The sequence below is a fragment of the Anser cygnoides genome, chromosome 1 (genome assembly GCF_040182565.1).
Source record: "Anser cygnoides isolate HZ-2024a breed goose chromosome 1, Taihu_goose_T2T_genome, whole genome shotgun sequence".
NCBI classification, from domain to species: Eukaryota; Metazoa; Chordata; class Aves; order Anseriformes; family Anatidae; genus Anser; species Anser cygnoides.
In genome coordinates, this window is record NC_089873.1 from 190,699,715 (window position 1) to 190,718,580 (window position 18,866).

An 18,866-nucleotide genomic window follows, 5' to 3' on the forward strand; every position below is an offset into this window, starting at 1 on the left:
TTGAGATAGGCTATGAAAATAGCCTTTCTTAGGTATGTACATCTTAAGATGGTCCTCACAGAAACAAGGAGGCAAGTTATAAACCAGTTGAAAATATCAGTTAACTCCCCTGTATGTAGCCTCTGTTAAGTTTCCCTGAAGAGACAGACGGAGGAGTTTCAATGTCCGGTACAAGCTGAAAGTTTAAGATAAGAAATACCATCGTTGTATTTTCTTACATTTTCCTACTGTTACTCTGATGCAAACTGCAAAGGCATTTGTTTTCCTACAGCTCTATTTTGAATAAACCAAGCGAAATACCCTTCTTGTTTTGAATAGCTGGATGGGTGTTCAGTGCTGTGCATTTTCCTATTTCAGAGTGGTGCTGGAGTTCTTACAGTATCACTACAAGGCATACAGCTTACAGTTACAAACTTCTCATTGTAAAAAGCTGTGCAAGCATTGCTCTGTACAAGTATTGTGCATCTGAGGCAACTGGCTTTTGTTAGCTGGAAAGTGAGGAGAGAAGGAAGGTGTCAGTTGACCAGGCTAGCAGGAGAGCTGAGTATGGAAGGAGGAGAATTAGAAAGTGATGTGTAATCTAGAGGTTGAAAAGGCCCAGATTGACATTGTTCAGTCGGTGATGGGATGATGAGAGGACTGCAGCAAGGTCTGTTTTTGGCTGTTTTTGAAGTTAGAGGTGTGTTTTTGTGTTGGAGTTGAAGGTGGGAAGTAAGGTAATAGTGATGGTAAGACCAGCATTTATTTGCTTAACAAAGTTTCCTATTTACTTAGTAGAGAAACCTCCCCGCCTTTTCCCCATTTCCCTATCGGAAGCTTGTATTTAAAAAAGATATATATCAGGTTTTGCAGCTATGGAGATTGATTCTTTACGTAAAAAATAAACATGATCTAATAAAATTGTTGTTTTCAAACTATCTTCTATTGCCTGCTGTCTTTCTGAATTTGGCTGGAGAAAACCGTATGAAATTGATCTGCTTGCTTTTAGTTCCAATCCATAGACATGTAGGTTAACATACATTAATATTGCATTTAATCTCCAGAATTTTGTTCAGTGTTCTCTGTTGCTTCATATTTTGGTTGCCTCTCACTGCATGCTTGTCATTGTAATTAATTTGTAATCAAAGCGTTCCTTCTTAAAATGGGAATGTTATGAAATTTCTAATTTACTACCTTTTCATCTTTTGACATCTGGTGTAGAGGTTTTTAACACTTCTTCCATTTGATTTAACTGGAACTTTTAAAACATTTTAATGTATTTCTTCTGTATATTGTTATTTCTAATTATAAAGTCATAAATAGCTAGCTTATAATATTAAATGATTTGACATAAACTAATGCATGATTTCATCTGTTTCCTATAAGGAAAAAAGCCCTCTTTTCCTCTTAAATTCATTAACCTGTTTGAGTGCAGATTTGGGCCTCAATAGAAGCTAATATAGCTAATATATTCTCCCTGGTCTAAAAAGTAAAATTAACAGGTGTTATTTTGCTCAATTTTTAGTATGGAGATCTTAAGACTTCTTCATGTCTTTTTAAAAAAATACACTTCTTATTCTTTGAGTGAATCTTGGGTATTTAGGAAGCCATCTTTCATTATTTTAAAAGCAAAACGAAACAAAAAACAATTTCCTTGCCAGCTTTCTGATTAAATTGCATAGTGCTCTTGTTTGTCATTGTCTCAATTGGTAGAGGGCAGAAAACAGTTACTTCCCCATTACTCCTAAGATGTAAAAGCTTTTAGTGCTTTTTCTCTGTTGATGGAAGCTGCTCTTAATACCTCTAAATGGACTGTGTTTGCTGTGTAACAGTCTCCCCATCGCAATATAATTTGGTACCCATATATGCTAATATTTTTATATAAAGCATAAAAACATTATTTTCACATTTTACAGGCTGTGCCTGGTAGGTATGTGCTTCAATTTGCAGGTTGAGTGACTGCAGCTGAAAGGTTGGATTGCTTGCTGAGGGCTTTATAAAGAATTTTCTGACACTTTCAGTGTCAGATAATGGGCTTCGCTGCAGGAGGGCAGCATAAAATGAGAGCAACTTTCACCACTGACAATTCATGATGCCTTCGCAGAGGTGACGGGGAGGTTTGTCATGTTGGGGTGAGCTGGCGACAGTGTCAGTGATTGCAAGACTCAAAGGAAGCAGTGCCTATGAGCTGGAAGGAATTTAGGGAAGAGGAACATAGAGAGCATCTTGGCACAAAGGGTGTTATGGATGCTCTTCGAGCTGACTCTGCTTACCCCTCTTCAATTCAGTGGCCTGCCTCTTTCAGACTGCCCATGTCCAAATTGTGTGTCCTTTTCCTTCTAATCTCCATTTGAAACTACCACCTGTGACATAGCTTCAGATCCTTAACAAGCCGTGTTTCAGTGTTTGAAGAAAACTGGAATGCCAATCCTGTCACCTTAAAATGAGAACTGAAAATACAGAAACAGGTTAAAGCAGTTATTTCTGACATTGATCACAAATAATAAGATTTGGAGAATCCAATTTCTGAAGTGTCTGAACAGCTCTCTTAATTTACAGCTGAGTTTCTTCACAGTACAATGTCATGCTGTGCCTGTTCCTCGCTGTTGTGGCTAGATGGATAGATGCAATAGATAGATACTTTTACTGGGCCATGTTTTGGGAGCTGTGAAATTGGTGGTATTTGTTGCACATTTTGACCCAAGTTAATGCAAAATATTATTAACTAATTAAATTTACAGGTAGGACAAAATGATATAGCATGTTCAAATTTACATTTTTTTTGCATTTACTTAGTGTCCTTGTTAATCCTTTGCACAGCAGAAATATGCTTTAACATCTTAAGGTCAAGAAGAAATGACTTACATAAAATTTGCCGTGCTTATGAATTTTCTCATACTTTGGATTTAATTTTACCTCTCTATAGTAATACAATGCAAGCTAATAAATGTCTCTCTTCTTTTATAGTTTGGGAATACATGCTACTGCAATTCAGTTCTTCAGGCACTTTATTTCTGTCGCCCATTTCGAGACAAAGTCTTAGCATATAAGAGTCAACCAAGAAAAAAAGAGAATCTCCTTACATGCTTAGCTGATCTCTTCCACAGTATAGCCACCCAGAAGAAAAAAGTTGGAGTTATACCTCCCAAGAAATTTATAACAAGATTACGAAAAGAAAATGGTAACTTTTTTTTTTCTTTTTCTTGTGTAATAGCAAGTATTATTTGGTTCTGAAGTTGAAATAGTGGAATACCTACATATTTATTAGGGATGAAAAGTGTTCTTGGTGCTGTAGGATAAAGATGAGGTGACCCTAGAATGAGGGTGTAACCCTGGATCTATTTTGAGAGAATCCTCATCTCTTTCTCTTTGTATAGAAGTGAATGTATTGTCAGAGGCTGCTTCTGAACTTGTCTGCTAATATTGCCTAAGAGTTGTAATTTTATAATCCAAATTCACTGCAAAGCTTTTATTTTGTGTTTAAGAGATCATTACTCTTTGAATATAGAATTGAATGCTAAATTGAATGTATGGAGCAGACGTTGAGACATCCCTGCAAGAATCTAGCTTAAAATCCAGTGATTTTTTTATATTCAGTTAGCATTTATACAATACTTGGCTTGACTTGCGTTTTAAAGACTTAGTGCATTTTAAAATAAGTGTTTTTTATCTGATTTGTTTGATGTAATAGATATCCCAAATTTTAAGACATTGCCAGAGATTTTTAGCATTTCTTGTTTCTTATCTGAAGAAAGAAATGTCTTACCTAAGCAGAATAGAAAGCTATCCTTAAGTTCTTCAGTAAGTGTACTTGAGTATGTGTGCTTGTGTTTTTAGGCATTTACAGAAATTATTCATTATTATTTCATTAGCTAGTTAATAAATGTTGACTGACTATGACAAATGAGAAGAATGGTTCAAATGTAAAGCAGAAAGCAAAACACAGGAACCATTATGTTCTTTATAGAAAGTGTTATTTTAAATGCTTAATTATGTCATGATACTGAAATTCTACACAGGAGAAGGAATTGAAAGATCTTCAGAGAGAAAATGTGAAAATTCAGATCTTGTTGGCTTTTTGAGTCCCTTAATGATGAAGCTCTCACCTTTTCTACAGAATTAAATGGCTAAATTGTTGACCAATGATTTCATGGACTTTGTATATACTATTACATGCTTATTGTAAAGTTACACAAATTTGAGCTTTAGAGAAGAGTAGGATTAAGAAAAAATCAGATAGGTATGCAACACCAGTCAAAATTCTGTTCCAGTCAGTATCCAGCTGTACCAGGGAGATGACTGAGAACATAAACTTCATGTATTCTACACTACAATGCTGCTATTCAATCTTTGTTTACTAAGCCTGGATCCAACATACGTATATTAATGACCTTAAAGCTTAACTGTCTGTGAAGCAGCAACTGGCTTGAAGTCAGCTGAAGGTATACTGTTACGTTTACTTAAATTTCTTCTAATCATAAAATGAACAATGTTTTTCTTGTTAATTTACTGGCTGGGCAGATATCCCCAAGAGATCTGTGACGTAACATGGTGAGGAACCTCTGGAGTGTTTTACCTCAAGAGACTTGCAGCTCTTGTTCTGCCTTGACTTACTTGATTAAATAAAGATCTTGTAGGTGGTTAGATTCACAGTGAAACTTTTTCTTCTCAAAAATAGTGTAGGAGTTCATTAAATAGGATACTTGATTCATACTCTTGGCTGCCCTATTGCACTATTTAACCAAGTGATACAGATTAGCATCATATTCTCCCTACTTTCCTAATAACTCAGGATTTTTTTGTGTGTTTGAAGTTTACTCCTGGATGGCATCAATGTGAATGATAGTGAATAATACTAAAGCTTTGATGTAGTCCCTGTATTCATTTCAAAACTTATTCATCACTGAGGATATTTTTCATTCATCTTTCCAGTCCTGAGAACTATTCCTCTCATGAAGGCCAGTCTTTTAGTGTTATCAAAAGCAAATCGCAAGTTTTAGTTAACTGATGTGAGTGCTAAAAAAAAAACAACAAAAAAAAACATGTATGATATTAGCCAATGATATAGCATGGTTGTTAAATTGACAGGAAAATTTCCTTTGAAGAACTCCTGGTCAGAAAGAGAGAAGTAACTGTTAATAAATGTGGTTCAATGCCCTTTAGGTTTTCTTAGTCCCATGAGTGAGGATTTGTAGAAGGAGAGGATGTCTCAATGTGGTATTTCAAGGGGCTACAATAAACTGTTTTCACGGTGGTACCAGTCTGAACGTAAACAAGATAATAGACTTGTAAGAGAGTTTAATCTGTAGCATTGCTATACATTGCAAGTATGTGCCGGTGAAACTGTTTCCCATCAACTGAATTAATTCTATGATTGTTATACGTAGAAACGTTCACAAACCAACGTGAACTGCAAAACACAGTGACTGTGTTTTTATCTGTCCAACAAGTCTGCCAGTAATAAAGTTGCTTCATACACCAATCTCTAGAAGCAATATTTCAGATCTTAAAAGATGATCTGTTTATTACTTGAAGTCCTAATAAAAAGCTTGTTTGCTCTTGCCTTGGTTAGATATTCAGGCTAATGCGACATGGCTCCTACAAACACTGCCTTAAAGAGATCTGCAAAAAACAATGTTGTTTAAGAACTTGAGATACTGCCATTTTAATCTTATTTTCATTGCTATTTCTTACAACAAAGCATTTATGACAGAGCAAAGGTAGACTTAAAACCCTAGAAGTGAAAATCAATAAAGGAATGTTTTGAACATTTATTGTTCATGTTCGTCCTTGATAGAACGTATAAACAATGAAATATTTCCTATCGTAAGTTCCGAGTTCTTTGTGAAAATATCAACATCTAATGGCATTTGAGATGCCCTGTATTATTCAACATGTTGACCTAAGCTTGTCTAAAATAGCTTAGCCCCTGTAAGAGATCCAAACCATTAAAATCTATAAAGTGGCACTATACGTACACCAATGTTTAGTTAGCAGAATAGTGCCCTAGTTTTCTTGCAGAATGGTTGACTTTTTTGGTAACTCTGATCGGCTGAGATATTTATGTGAATGTAGACTGAGTTTCTCTCCATCCCCTGCTGCATTTTTGGCTTAATATGTGAAGTACTGATTTTAGTGTTTACTGTGAAATGATTCAAGACCCGAAACAAAGACTGATTTTGAAGTTTGCATTTTTAAAATCTTTTTTATAGTATAATGCTAACCAATTTATTATTTTTAATCTTTTAGAGCTTTTTGATAACTACATGCAGCAGGATGCACATGAATTCTTAAACTATCTATTAAATACAATTGCGGATATCTTGCAAGAAGAAAGAAAACAAGAGAAGCAAAATGGTCGCCTACCCAATGGCAACATTGATAATGAAAATAACAGCCCACCAGACCCAACCTGGGTTCATGAAATCTTTCAGGGAACATTAACAAACGAAACCAGATGTCTTACATGTGAAACTGTAAGTCTTTATTTACTTAATAAATGAATCATGAAACAAAGTTCTGAAGCATGAAGAATTTATCTCAACAGACTAACAAATCAGTTTCTTTCTAAAGAAAATTTTACATTTGTATGAGCATACTGTGGATGCCAGTTGGCACTGAGACATTAGACTGGGATACTCAAAGAACATAAAATGCAGGAAAAGTAATCGTTTCTTAAATGTCTGTCCAAAGGTATTTTGCTGCTACTCGACCCTGATAAATAAACTCCCTCTTTGAGTGAGCTATACCAAAATTTCTTTGAGAGTAGTTCTACAGTAAGAGAAAGAATATATTTCAGAGAAAAACTTGTAATTGAATTTTACCTTCTTGAGAAAGAGAAAAAGCAGCACAATTTGAAAATTACAGTAATTTTGTCATGGTTTATGCCTTAGATATAGTAAAAAGCTAAATGACTGTATTTTTTGTGTGGCTCTTCATACCTATTTTCCTTAATTACGTAATGCATATATTTCAGCATGACATTGGAAAGGAGGAATTAGTCAGATTAAATCTATATATTTCACATGTATTCTTTTCTGTCTTCTAGAAATCCCACCACTTTTTGATGTCAAAAAAAAAAAAGTTTACTAACGTCATATGTAATGCAACTTCAGACTTCAATAGATCATGATATTTTGAGTAATTTAAGTGCTGATTTCAACAGACAATCTTTTCTGGTACATTTCTCCTCCCTAGTTATTACCTCATGGCAACTGTCAGTCACTTTTCTTTTAGTTCTTAAACGGTGTCATGGTTTTTTTTCTTCTTGAAAGATGAGTTTAGCTTAGTCTAATGACCAATGTCATTACGTTTGCTCGCTGTGGCATAGTGAATAATACCTGTCAGGATTTTGATTTAGGTATGGTCCTTAACACAATTAAAAAATGCTGATATGTTCTTTACCAGCATTATTTTACTAGTTATCAGACCTATCACAATTTTGAGTTTTACTGATATTGTTCAGTTCTATTTATCTGTTAGTTATTGCTGAACAGGATATGTCATGGCTGTTCACAGCTATGCCTCCTTGACTAGTTGAATTTTGAAGAATATCTATCACAGGCCATTTTTTTCTAATACACATTGTTTTTTATATACTAGGGCTTTTGTATTCTATCCCCTAACAATCGGGAAACTATTTTATCAGCTTCTGTCTACTCAGTATATCAGCTTCTAATTAAAACACGGTGACCTGAAAATCAGCACTTAGAAACACATTTACACTTATTAAATAGGTAATAGTACTGTGAATAGTGTCTTATTTTCAAATATAGTAAGTATATATGATTGCTTTAATGTTTATTGAAATTGCTGGTATTTAGAGTGCTTCTGTGCTCAGAAAAATAAAATGTAAGGAGTACTTGAATATAACTCATGTAGCAGATGGCATAAGCTTTACATTGCATTACTTTGCATACTTACACAGCAATAAGGGATGATTTAGTGCTTATTAATGATAAGACAATAAGCTTAGATTTTTTATTATTATTTAAATGTAGAATTTAATGCATTTTTAAATATAAAACACAATCTTTCTTCCAAGTGAGAATAAACATCTATGATGTTCCTAAAAGCCACTATAGCAAGATTTTATTGTATTTTTAATTGTCCTGATTATAGAGCTTCTTTCCAGGACACACTGTCTCATTAGCCCTTCTTTGAACTAAAAAGTTAACGTACTATTTAAAGGTTTATCCTCAGTTTAAATATGGACAGTGGAATATAAGAAACAAGAGATATGATTCTTTAACAAAGATTTGTGTCTTGGGTCAAGCTACACTAGAAACTAAATAAGTTACAAAGCATATTGTAAGTTGTCTTTATATTCTTTTAATGTGATTTCCTGTCGTGATGCATTCCCCCTTCCATGATAGAGATATGAAGTATGATTAAGTGAATTTTACAATTTTATTGTAGCTAATTGATAAAAATGTTCTGAAAGTTCATTGGTTTTGCAGAGTTTTCCTCAAAATTTCAGGAAAGAATATCAGTGAACCATAAAATAATGTAGTTGACAAAGGGGGAAATGGTCTTGGATCAAAAGCATCAGACTGATACTGATAAGGGTTTTCTAGTTCAGCTGGTGGTCTTGCTCTTGTTCTGGTATGATTCACCAACATACAAAATTCTTCTACTTTGGACTGAGGGAAGGCCATAAGGAATAACTCAGTGGTCTCTCTGCAGGAGTTGTATTGAAGACTTAACTATGTCCTACTTTCCCTTTCCTCCCCCACAACAAATCGTGCCCTTTGTTTCAGCTTAATTTAAAAATAGTTTCTGTCTTAGCACACATGGGAGCTTACAGCTGCAAAAGCTTTTTTGTCCACGAGCCGATTCACGTTGCTAGCAAGATACCAAACTGAAAGAAATAGAGATTCCCTGAGTGTTAGCCATCTGGGTTTTGTGTTCTGTGTGGCGTTGGCCATTAGACTACAGATGTGCTGTCTGAGTGGAGATTATGTCCATGATGTGAGAACAATGTACCATGCATTTTCATCAGAATATTGGAACACCCCAGTACATCGTTGTTCAGATACATGTATTGTGTTAGGAGCACTCACAAGGCTTTTTGAATACATCTGGGCTTTACTCTGCAAGTGATGACAATGTCCGTTTCTGGGGTTGGTTTTCTTTCATTCTATAGATGATTGCAATACATAGTTTTGAAAATTTGATCACTTTAGTCTTTTTATTTTTAGGAATTTAGTGATGTTTATTGGTAAATATAATCTGTAGAGAAGAAGAGACCGTGGTTAGAGTGCGAGATTATTTTTTTTTTCAGTAAAACTGTACACATAAATTAACTGTTCAGACACAACTGCATGAAAAATCTTAAAAACGAAGAATAGCATATTCTAAGTTACCAGCCTAGATAGAAAAAACTCACTTAGTTATTCTTTCAATAAAACCTGTAACGGTTCCTCATGATCGGAAGTGCACAATGACCAGCTAACTTGAGAGACGTTCTTGAAGGCAGTATATCAATATTATCACTAAGAATGGAAAAATTCCTTTTGCAAACTTCTGATTTCAGTACCTATTTCCTTTTCAACCAACTATAATACATCCCTTTTTTCTTCCCCACTCGCCTCCCTGCCCTTACAGCTTCTGCTTGTGATAAAGCCACCTATGAACTTTTCATTCTTTCATGGAATTTTCTTTGATTAGACCAAGAGAGGAAGAAATATCTTAATTACATGTCTGAATAACACTGATCACGTGGCACCTTAATTCTAGCTGTCCTCGCTGAAGACTGCAGCAGAGTGTTTTCTAGAACTGATTTTTTTTTCTGAGCCATTCTTAATTCCTAGGCTACAGTGATTTCCACCAGAGTTCTTAGTGTTCCAAACTCAAATTAGTAATTCTGAAAGTGGCTTGCAATGACATCTTTTGAAGAACTGCTGATCTGCATACACCTAAACTGCATTACAACCCTGAAGATGGGAAATGAGCAACGTGCTGAAGATACTGGTTTTTTTCCCCACCCTAAAAATGTCTTGGAAGTTTTCTGCATATATTCTGGAAGTCTAAACATTACACTTAAGCATTTAAATGTTATTGTAGACATATGTACTGGCACAGTGGTATATTTTTTGTGTATGTATACTTGTTCTTGGAAAGATTATCTACAGAATAGTGGGACAAATCTTTCTCCAGTCCTCTCATAGATATTTACAGAAAGTTTTAACTTAATTTCATAAGTGTTTTTTTTTCTTTTGATTTGCCCAATTACATTAATTTTCAGAAATAATTGTCTTGACCAGCTGTATTTTTCTTTTTATTCTCCATGTCTGCTGCCCTTAGGAACTGTGTGCTTCTCATCTCTTGATAATCAGAGAAAAGCTTCAAATTTCTCTTAGGGAACACAAATCTCATATGTTTTAAAGATAAATATTTAGCTCTAGCTGCTTTCAGTCAAGAAATTGCAGCTGGGCACCTTTTCTGAAAGCATTCACTTTTGTATGTAGGAGCCATAAAAGGCAGTAGACGTTCTCACCAGTGATACCAAGTATCTCTAGATACAAAGGGGAAACACTAGCAGATAAAAGTTAAGGTTGCAGTTTGCTGTTTCCTAAATATTTTAATAACATGGTTGATTTTCAATCAGTCTCTTCCCTAACAGAGTGCAACACCCCTGCCCCGCCTTCGCTGTGTTTCTCTTCTGAAGAGCTTGTAGACCTTTATTCCAGTGTTCCTCTTGTGTGATTCATCCCACCACGTTTCCGTGATTATAGTCATAGTCATAGGTCATAGTTTTCTAATTGCACCATGGTTTCCAGCTCCTCTTGCTCGTTTCCCATGCTGTGTGCAGTGGTGTAGATGTTATCCACAGTTATGCCTCTATCAGACTAAATCCCAAGCTCTTGTTTACCAACAAATATGCCATCTGTTGCTCATGAATCTAGACAGAAGGAGTCTTCAAAGCATTTCTGCTCTTTATTAGGAATGCTAGGATAGGCAAATACGTATCTTTCAATAAGAGGAAATCATAGGGGAAGAGAAGAGGTGACAGCATTATATAGGAGAAAAATCCCAGTGATTATATTCTTTTGGAAAGTGTGAGGTGTAGAAGGAACTTGGAATTATTGTTGAGCTAAAATCACAGCATAATCACTGGCACTGTATACTTCCATGGACACATACACATTTCCTTCTTCCTCTTTCTGAACAAAATCAGAAACAGATCTAGCAAATCTCTAACATGCAAAGACATTTCACTTGTAGCAATTTTTTGAAAGCTATTACAAGGGCAATGATGCATTCTGTCAATAGAAAATGATGCTGAAAAGGAGGTAAATTAGCATAACAGGTTTTAACTGTAATCTGCCTGTCTTTTCTTCCTGCAGATAAGCAGCAAAGATGAAGACTTCCTAGACCTTTCAGTTGATGTAGAGCAGAATACTTCAATCACTCATTGTTTAAGGTAGATGCAAAAATCTGAACTTCCATATTTTGTCTGTCTTTTTTTAACTATGAAAGCAGAAAGTAAAACTAAAAGCTCATAGTCATTTTATGTAGCAAATTTTACTTTATGTAAACGTAATAAATAATGTTTCTGTTGTTTTTTTATGTATGTTTATATATATTTTTCAGGTAAGAAACTAGTATCTATATATTTTTTTTTTTTTTATTCAGGGGTTTCAGCAATACAGAAACTCTGTGCAGTGAATACAAATATTATTGTGAAGAATGTCGCAGTAAGCAAGAAGCACATAAAAGGTACATCAGATTCAGGGAAGGAAAAAAAACATATGTATTTCATGAAAATACTCTTGTATTTCCTTTTCTGTGTGTTTGAGGCGTGAGGAGAAAGTTCTGTCTCTCTTAATTGTTCTCACTCTTCTTCCACTTAAGAGTAACTTGGTTACATTCCTCGTGCTTGAATTCATCGAGACTACTTCCATGAGTAACGAGAATCCATGTAAAGTGTTTTGGGAGGCCTATTATTTATTTTAAGAATGACAAAAATAATGGTGTTAAGACCAAAGATAAGATGAAAAGACAAGCTAAATAAACTACTAATAATTAGTTAAAAATTCTGGGTAGTAATGAAAATTTACTGATTTCATGGGACTTCTTAAGCTTGTTTTTCTCTAAATAATTAAATATTTTTTACGATTGCTGCAAGAGACGGTTTGATAGCACTTTTTTTTTACTGATTCAGTCTGAATGATGCTTGTAATAACACTTTTTGCTAACTGAGATTTTGATTAGTTGTGCTAAACATCTGCATGACAGTGCTCCTGAAAAGCATCTGAAGTTCCATGGAAGCCTGTAGTCTATTTAGTGTAAAAACATTTCTTGTCTAATATTTCTTTTAGTCTTGTTTACACCTTTGAAAAAACTTTGATGTTGTGTACTGTGCTGTATTTATTACCTAAGAAAGTATCTGTCTGCTTATGTGGATGAGTTGCAGGGATGGGAACACGGACATGCTCTACTGGTTATACCACTGATTCTGGTTATTTGGTTTACCGCAGATTGAACACATGGCTTTTGGCATATCTCATATGCCAAGTTTGCTTTTACACATTGCATAAGCTTACTAATTGATGTGTATGAGCGGGTTGTGAAGCAAGGTCTGTCCTGTTGTTTTCTGTTGCCTTAGCTTTTTTTCTGTGTGGGAGGCAACGTGATCCCTGACCAATAATAAGATGTGTTGACATAAGCCTGTACTGTAGGCACTGATATATTGGCAAAACACAGCTTTTATTGTTTATATTTTACTCTTCATGTGGCCCTTAAGGTCAGTTTCACTGCAGTCATAATTTTCTTCCTTCTCTATATCATAAAGTTTATCCATGTTAGTGTCTGTTCAACTAGAAAAAGTGATTTTTTGCCAGTGAAAGAGCTCCTGTTGTCTAACACGACTGCATTTTTAAAAGAGGACTTCCATTTTGAAAAAAAAGTAAGCGGAGCAGAAATTATATCCATATCTCAGTAATATATTAAAAAGTAGCTGTCCAGAAAAATAGCTGCTCCTGTCATCTTCCACCCCTTCTCCAGCATTTTTCATTTCCTACTTCCCTTGCAGGCCAAAGAGAAAACTTGAGTCTAGCATGGTTTTTCAGATACTATCAAGTCTTGAGTTTAATGAGAAAAGAAACAGGTGTGTTTTCAAGGATTTTGTCCACAGTCCCTTATCTTTTGGAAAAGGATTATGTTGTACAAACATATTTACTGACATTCCGAAAATATGGTCTTAGTAGACACACCTGAAGCCTTCATTGGGCTGTATTGTTAAGACTTTTGAGCAACCTTTCAGGGCTAAAGGCAGTCTGACAAATTCTGCACAGTGCTAATCTAAGGTAATAAGCTGTGCCAAGAAGCACGGCACTCTAACTTGGTAGCTGTTTTTGTGGCAAATTTATTTTATTTTGTGGGCAAATTTATCGCCCAGAGGGTGGAAGTTTCTGTTTGTTGCCAGGCCAGCTGTGTTTGGCTGATGAGGATTTGTAAGCACTGAATTGAGATCTCAATACCTCAAACTAGGGAAGGGGGCCAGTGAGTCCTCAGTAAAACTAGGTTATCACATCCCAGCTTTGACTTCAGTAAAATGAAGCTGCAACATGTACACAAAATCATTGCACTTAGAGCACAGCATTATCTTATTTTGGCAGCATAAGGTAAGCCGAATAACAGTGTTCTGTTTGGATCCCTTGGCAATGTTAAACGAATGGCTTGATACGAAAACGTGGAGTAATATAAATGTGACAAAGTCGTATTGCCTGTTTTAAAATTCTAGTTTGACTTGGCCAGTTTAATGGGAAGTTCAACTGACACAGGATCTCTGGAACAACTTTGTTGCGATACCTCCAATGTATACCAAGTGGGGTGTAGGATTTGCATTTGGGAACTCAGGAAAGCTCTAGGGAAGTATGTCTTAAAACCGAATTCTGTGCTACGTGGCTGTGTGGTGGTTTGATACTGGTAGGTAGCTAAGTGCCACCACGCCAGTCTCTGATTCCCCCTTTTCAAAAGGACAGGGAGAGAAAATACAATGGAGAGTTTCGTGGGTTGAGTAAGAACAGGGAGATCACTCACCAATTACTGTCACAGGCAAAATAGTAAGGGAGATTAATATTATTTATTGCGTATCACTGGCAGACTAGAGGAGTGAGAACTAAAAGCAAACTAAAAACACCTTCCCCCCATCCACTCTCTTCCACCTCCTCCCCCTGAGTGGTGCAGGGGAACAGGGAATGGGGGCTGCGGTCAGTCCCTGACGCTTCGTCTCCACCGCTCCCTCACGGTCCCTCTCTGCCCCTGCTCCCCGTGGGGTCCCTCCCACGGGATGCCGTCCTTCCCGAACTGAGCCTGGGGGGCTGCCCACAGGCTGCAGCTCTTCAGGAACTGCTCCCACACGGCTCCGTACCACGGGGTCCATCCCCCAGGAGCAAACTGCTCCAGCACGGGTCCCCCACGGGCGGCAGCTCCCCCCAGACCCCCTGCTCCTGCGTGGGCTCCTCTCCACGGGCTGCAGCTCCGGCCCAGGGCCTGCTCCTGCGGGGGCTCTCCATGGGCCGCAGCCTCCTCCAGGCCACATCCACCTGCTCCACCCGGGGCTCCTCCACGGGCTGCAGCGTGGAGATCTGCTCCGTGTGGGACCCGTGGGCCGCAGGGGGACAGCCTGCTCCACCAGGGGCCTCTCCACGGGCCGCAGGGGAACTGCTGCTGCGTGCCTGGAGCACCTCCTGCCCTCCTGCTGCACTCACCTTGGGGGCTGCAGGGCTGCTTCTCTCTCAGCTCTCGCCCCTCACCCAGCTGCTGTAGCACAACAGATTTTTCCCTTTCTTCCATCTGCTCACCCAGAGGCGCAAACGACATCACTTATTGGCTTAGCTGTGGCCAGCAGCGGGTTCCTTTTGGAGCTGGCTGGAGCTGGCTCCTGACGTGGGGCGGCTCCTGGGCTCCTCACAGAGGCCACCTGTGCAGCCCTCCCACTACCAAAACCTTGCCACATAAACCTAATACAGGCCTTTATGTCTAAATTATTATATGGGTTGTTCATGGGTCTTCATTTAGCTACTATTCTAAATAAATTCACAATTCTCTCAATTGCTAAGACCACCTTTGCTTTAGCAACACAGGACAAGTTCTGTATTATTGAGGTGACTGACGATTTTAGCATCTTTTTAATGCATGTAATTTTTTTAAAGACTTCAGTATATACGTTTCATGTTTGTCAATGTCAGCTGAATGATTTGGCTCAGTATTGGAAATACTGTTTTTTTTTGTTTGTTTGTTTTCAGGATGAAAGTAAAAAAGCTACCTATGATTCTAGCTCTCCATTTGAAGAGATTTAAATACATGGATCAGCTGCATCGATACACAAAACTCTCTTATAGAGTAGTTTTTCCTTTAGAGCTTCGTTTATTTAACACCTCAGGAGATGCCACCAATCCTGACAGAATGTATGACCTTGTTGCTGTGGTAGTTCATTGTGGAAGGTAATAATATATTTTATGTAAGCGATTTTTGTGTAAGCTTAACTGTGTTTACAAAAATAAAACAGCCAGTATCACATAACTAATAGCATTTAGAGATCTCTTAAAAGTTTCTTAGCAAGGAAAGCATTGTGAAGAAATGCTACCAATCCTGGTAATACATGGCCTTGTAGCCATGACAGCTCATTGTGGAAAGTGGTAGCAGTATGTTTCATAGGAGTATTTGTATGAGCCTAACTACGTCAAAAGGAAAAAAAATAAAATAAAAAAATACCCCATGTCATATAAGCAATAACATTTAAGGATCATAGGGTAATTTTAAAAAATGGAGGAGAGAAAGCATTTTAGAACAGATGCTGCTTTATAAAGGGTTTTCTTTAGGGTTTTGTGTGTTTCCCACAGACTTTATCAACATTTTCTGAAATATACTCATATGGTGTGAGTTTTGCTGATTACTTTGTTTCCTTGCTTTCAGAATGTGACTGTTAGACTTGTATTTGAATCATAGAATCATTAAGGTTGGAAAAGATCTCCAAGATCATCTGGTCCAACCATACCCCTACTACCAATGTCACCCACTAAACCATGTCCCTAAGCACCACATCCAGCCTTTCCTAAAACACCCCCAGATAGAAGAAAACTTGATTTTGCTGTTTTCCATAGATGTTCTTATGGTTTCAAGTCTTTAAATTAGGGCTGCTGTACAAACTGCTTGTTGACTAAATAAAAGTGCCAAAGTGGAAAAAGATGATTTAACATCTGGAATCATAGAATAATTTACACTGTGAGGTCAACTACCTAAAGCTTAAAGCAGGGCTAACTTTGACATTTGATTAGGTTGCTCAGAGCTGTACCCAGTTCAGTTTTATGACTAGGAATGGGGATTTTTACTGCCTCTTTGGGCAATTTGTTTCAGTCCATCAACGTTCTCACTGTACTTTCTTTCCCCTTTATATCACATCAGAATTTCCCTTTTCACGCTTTGTGACCATTGTCTCTCTTACACCACCTGGTGCTGTAGTTCTCTGACAAATGCAGTAGCCTGCTGCTGGCCTTGCTCCAGTTTATCAGTCTCCCTGTTGCATTAACCAAGCGGTGTCTGGAATTCCATGTCCAATTTTGGGTCCCAGAGTGCGGAGTAGCAGGGAGTATCACTCTAACAGTACAGCCCTACATATGCTCAATCTTGGAAACTTACCCATTCTCAGAGCCATGTCAGGTTAGTTGTGTTTTACTTTGGGTTGTATAATTTGGTACACAAACGTCCCTCATAGATGGCAGCCTTCCCTCCCTGATACAAACACCAAAATTGTATGAATGTCATTAGCAGGTTAAGGCAGTTCCACAACTACTTTAGGTAGTCGTCCGCTTTCAGTTTTAAGATTCAGCTAGTTTGGAAAGTGTATCATTTTCTTACCTGAAATCTGATTAATTAGTAAGACACTTTTACAGGTTTCATTCCTGTCATGGTTGTGGAGAAATTTCTTGTCTGCCACAAACTGAAGAGCTGTGCATTAGAACTGCTTTAGTTTAAATGGGAGACCTTTCCTTGCTGTAAGGATTCTTCAAACTTCTAAATTGCCAGTTTAATTCAGTTTTTGTTTGCAGTCAAGCAAATGAAGAGATTCCTGATTGAGCCTGTAGATGAACAGCAGCTCTACATGTTCTTCTTTATGAAGATCAGAACTGGTGTGGGATCTATCCTGTCCTTATGAAGCATCAGAATAATTTCTTGATTTCACTTCCCTGTCTCTCTTTTATTTCCTTTCATTTATATTTTCATGCCTGTGCTGCTTATTTCTCAGTTTATATATAATCCTTTTTTTTAGCACAGCATTAAATACAGATAAGTGAGACATTGTTATGAAGATGATTTAAGTGGAAGAAAAGAGGAAAAGAAACATCCAAACAGAAATTGTGTTGGTACCCATTTCAATTACCGTTAAATACTGCTTTTCTACAAGAAAAAAACACTTTAATGAAATACGTTTGTACATACATGTGTTACAGTTTGTGTTCTTTTTTTTGATTGTATTTTACAGTGGCCCTAACAGAGGACATTATATTGCAATAGTGAAAAGTCATGATTTTTGGTTGCTTTTTGATGATGATATTGTTGAGGTAAGCTTTGTGTATACTCTGGACTTTTTTCTCATACCAACCAGAGCACTTGCAGCCCTTGTTGTGTGCATGATTATTTAAAGTAAAAAGACTGATACACTAACGAGAAGAGTTATTCAATCCCAATCTAAATGATCAATAACTGTGAACACAGAGCTGCAGCTTACAATTTGACTGTGCAATAATTTTAATTGCATTTCGTTTTGTATATTTCTGAAAAGAAACTTCTTTGTTTATGGCCACTGTCTTTCACCTTTGTTTAGTAAGCTGTTCCTGTGGCCAGAGTATATGGCAAATAAAGGTGCAAATAAATTGGTTTTATTGCAGTTCTTCTCTGAGAGTAAATAATTTCTTGGATGAATGTATTTGTGCATATTTTCTAAGAGGTTATAAATTATTGGAATGGATCAGTCTTGTCATCTGTTTTATAGAATGTCCTGGATTGTTTCAGAAAAAGCTGCAACAAGTGTCAAAGTAGACAAACTGGGGGTTCCCAAGTTTCAGCGTAAAATTTAAAAGTTAGTCCCAGAAACAGGAGTCTTTTGCTTATGGTATTCTTGCTAATATTAGCCATGCTTCCAGGAATTCTTGTTATTCAAACAAACAAACAAAAAAAAAAAATCCCTTCACCAGTTTTCACTTTGTCAACTGTTTCATCAGTTATCTTTTATTCTTCATTGAGAAAAAGAGCAGAAACTGCTCATGTCTATATTTTGTACTGTTACAGGTTTTTTGCTTGTTCTGTCATCTTCCTTTTTCTCCCCTTGTTTACGCTTATGCATGAACAGAAGTATGATTGTGCTGTCCAAGTCCTTTATTAGATTTAATTAAGACAGTACAATGAATAGTTTACATTTTTTCTTACATTATACAAGTACTGTATAATTAAAAAGAAGAAAAATGAGTGAGACATGTATTGGACTTACTGTGTTAATTGGCAGGACAAGTCAAGGGTATTAAGGATTCTTATCTCCAAGCCGCATTATGGATCGTTTTTCACACAGGAAATGACAGACATGGAAATATTCAGGGTTGCTGGGAAAGTAAAAGGATTGCCTCTATGCTTTATCCAGATACACTGTAAATTGAAATGTCCCAATAGGTCAAAAGTTCACTTTCCTCCAAGGAAAAGAGAGGCCACTGTGGTAGATCTCATATCATTTCACAAACATCAGGGACAATCTCTCCAATTCCAAAGCAGTAACACCTGGCAGTAATGTATTTTTTTTCTCTTAGCTCTTCTAAAGAGGAAGAAAATAATCTTCTCGTTCTCACATCTAAAACATCTCATTGCCTTTTAGGCCCATGGTTAGTCAA

At 36.8% G+C, this 18,866-nt stretch overlaps 1 protein-coding gene across 1 annotated transcript in view; it reads left to right on the plus strand.

The window, feature by feature from the left end:
• The window catches only part of USP12 (ubiquitin specific peptidase 12), a 38,879-nt gene that overhangs the window by 14,779 nt on the left and 5,234 nt on the right, over positions 1-18,866 (plus strand). The window contains exons 3-8 of the mRNA XM_066989742.1: positions 2,947-3,160; positions 6,229-6,455; positions 11,328-11,404; positions 11,617-11,700; positions 15,234-15,431; positions 17,471-17,549. Of these exons, the coding sequence (XP_066845843.1) occupies positions 2,947-3,160; positions 6,229-6,455; positions 11,328-11,404; positions 11,617-11,700; positions 15,234-15,431; positions 17,471-17,549 (879 nt within the window). The remainder of the gene's footprint in view (positions 1-2,946; positions 3,161-6,228; positions 6,456-11,327; positions 11,405-11,616; positions 11,701-15,233; positions 15,432-17,470; positions 17,550-18,866) is intronic.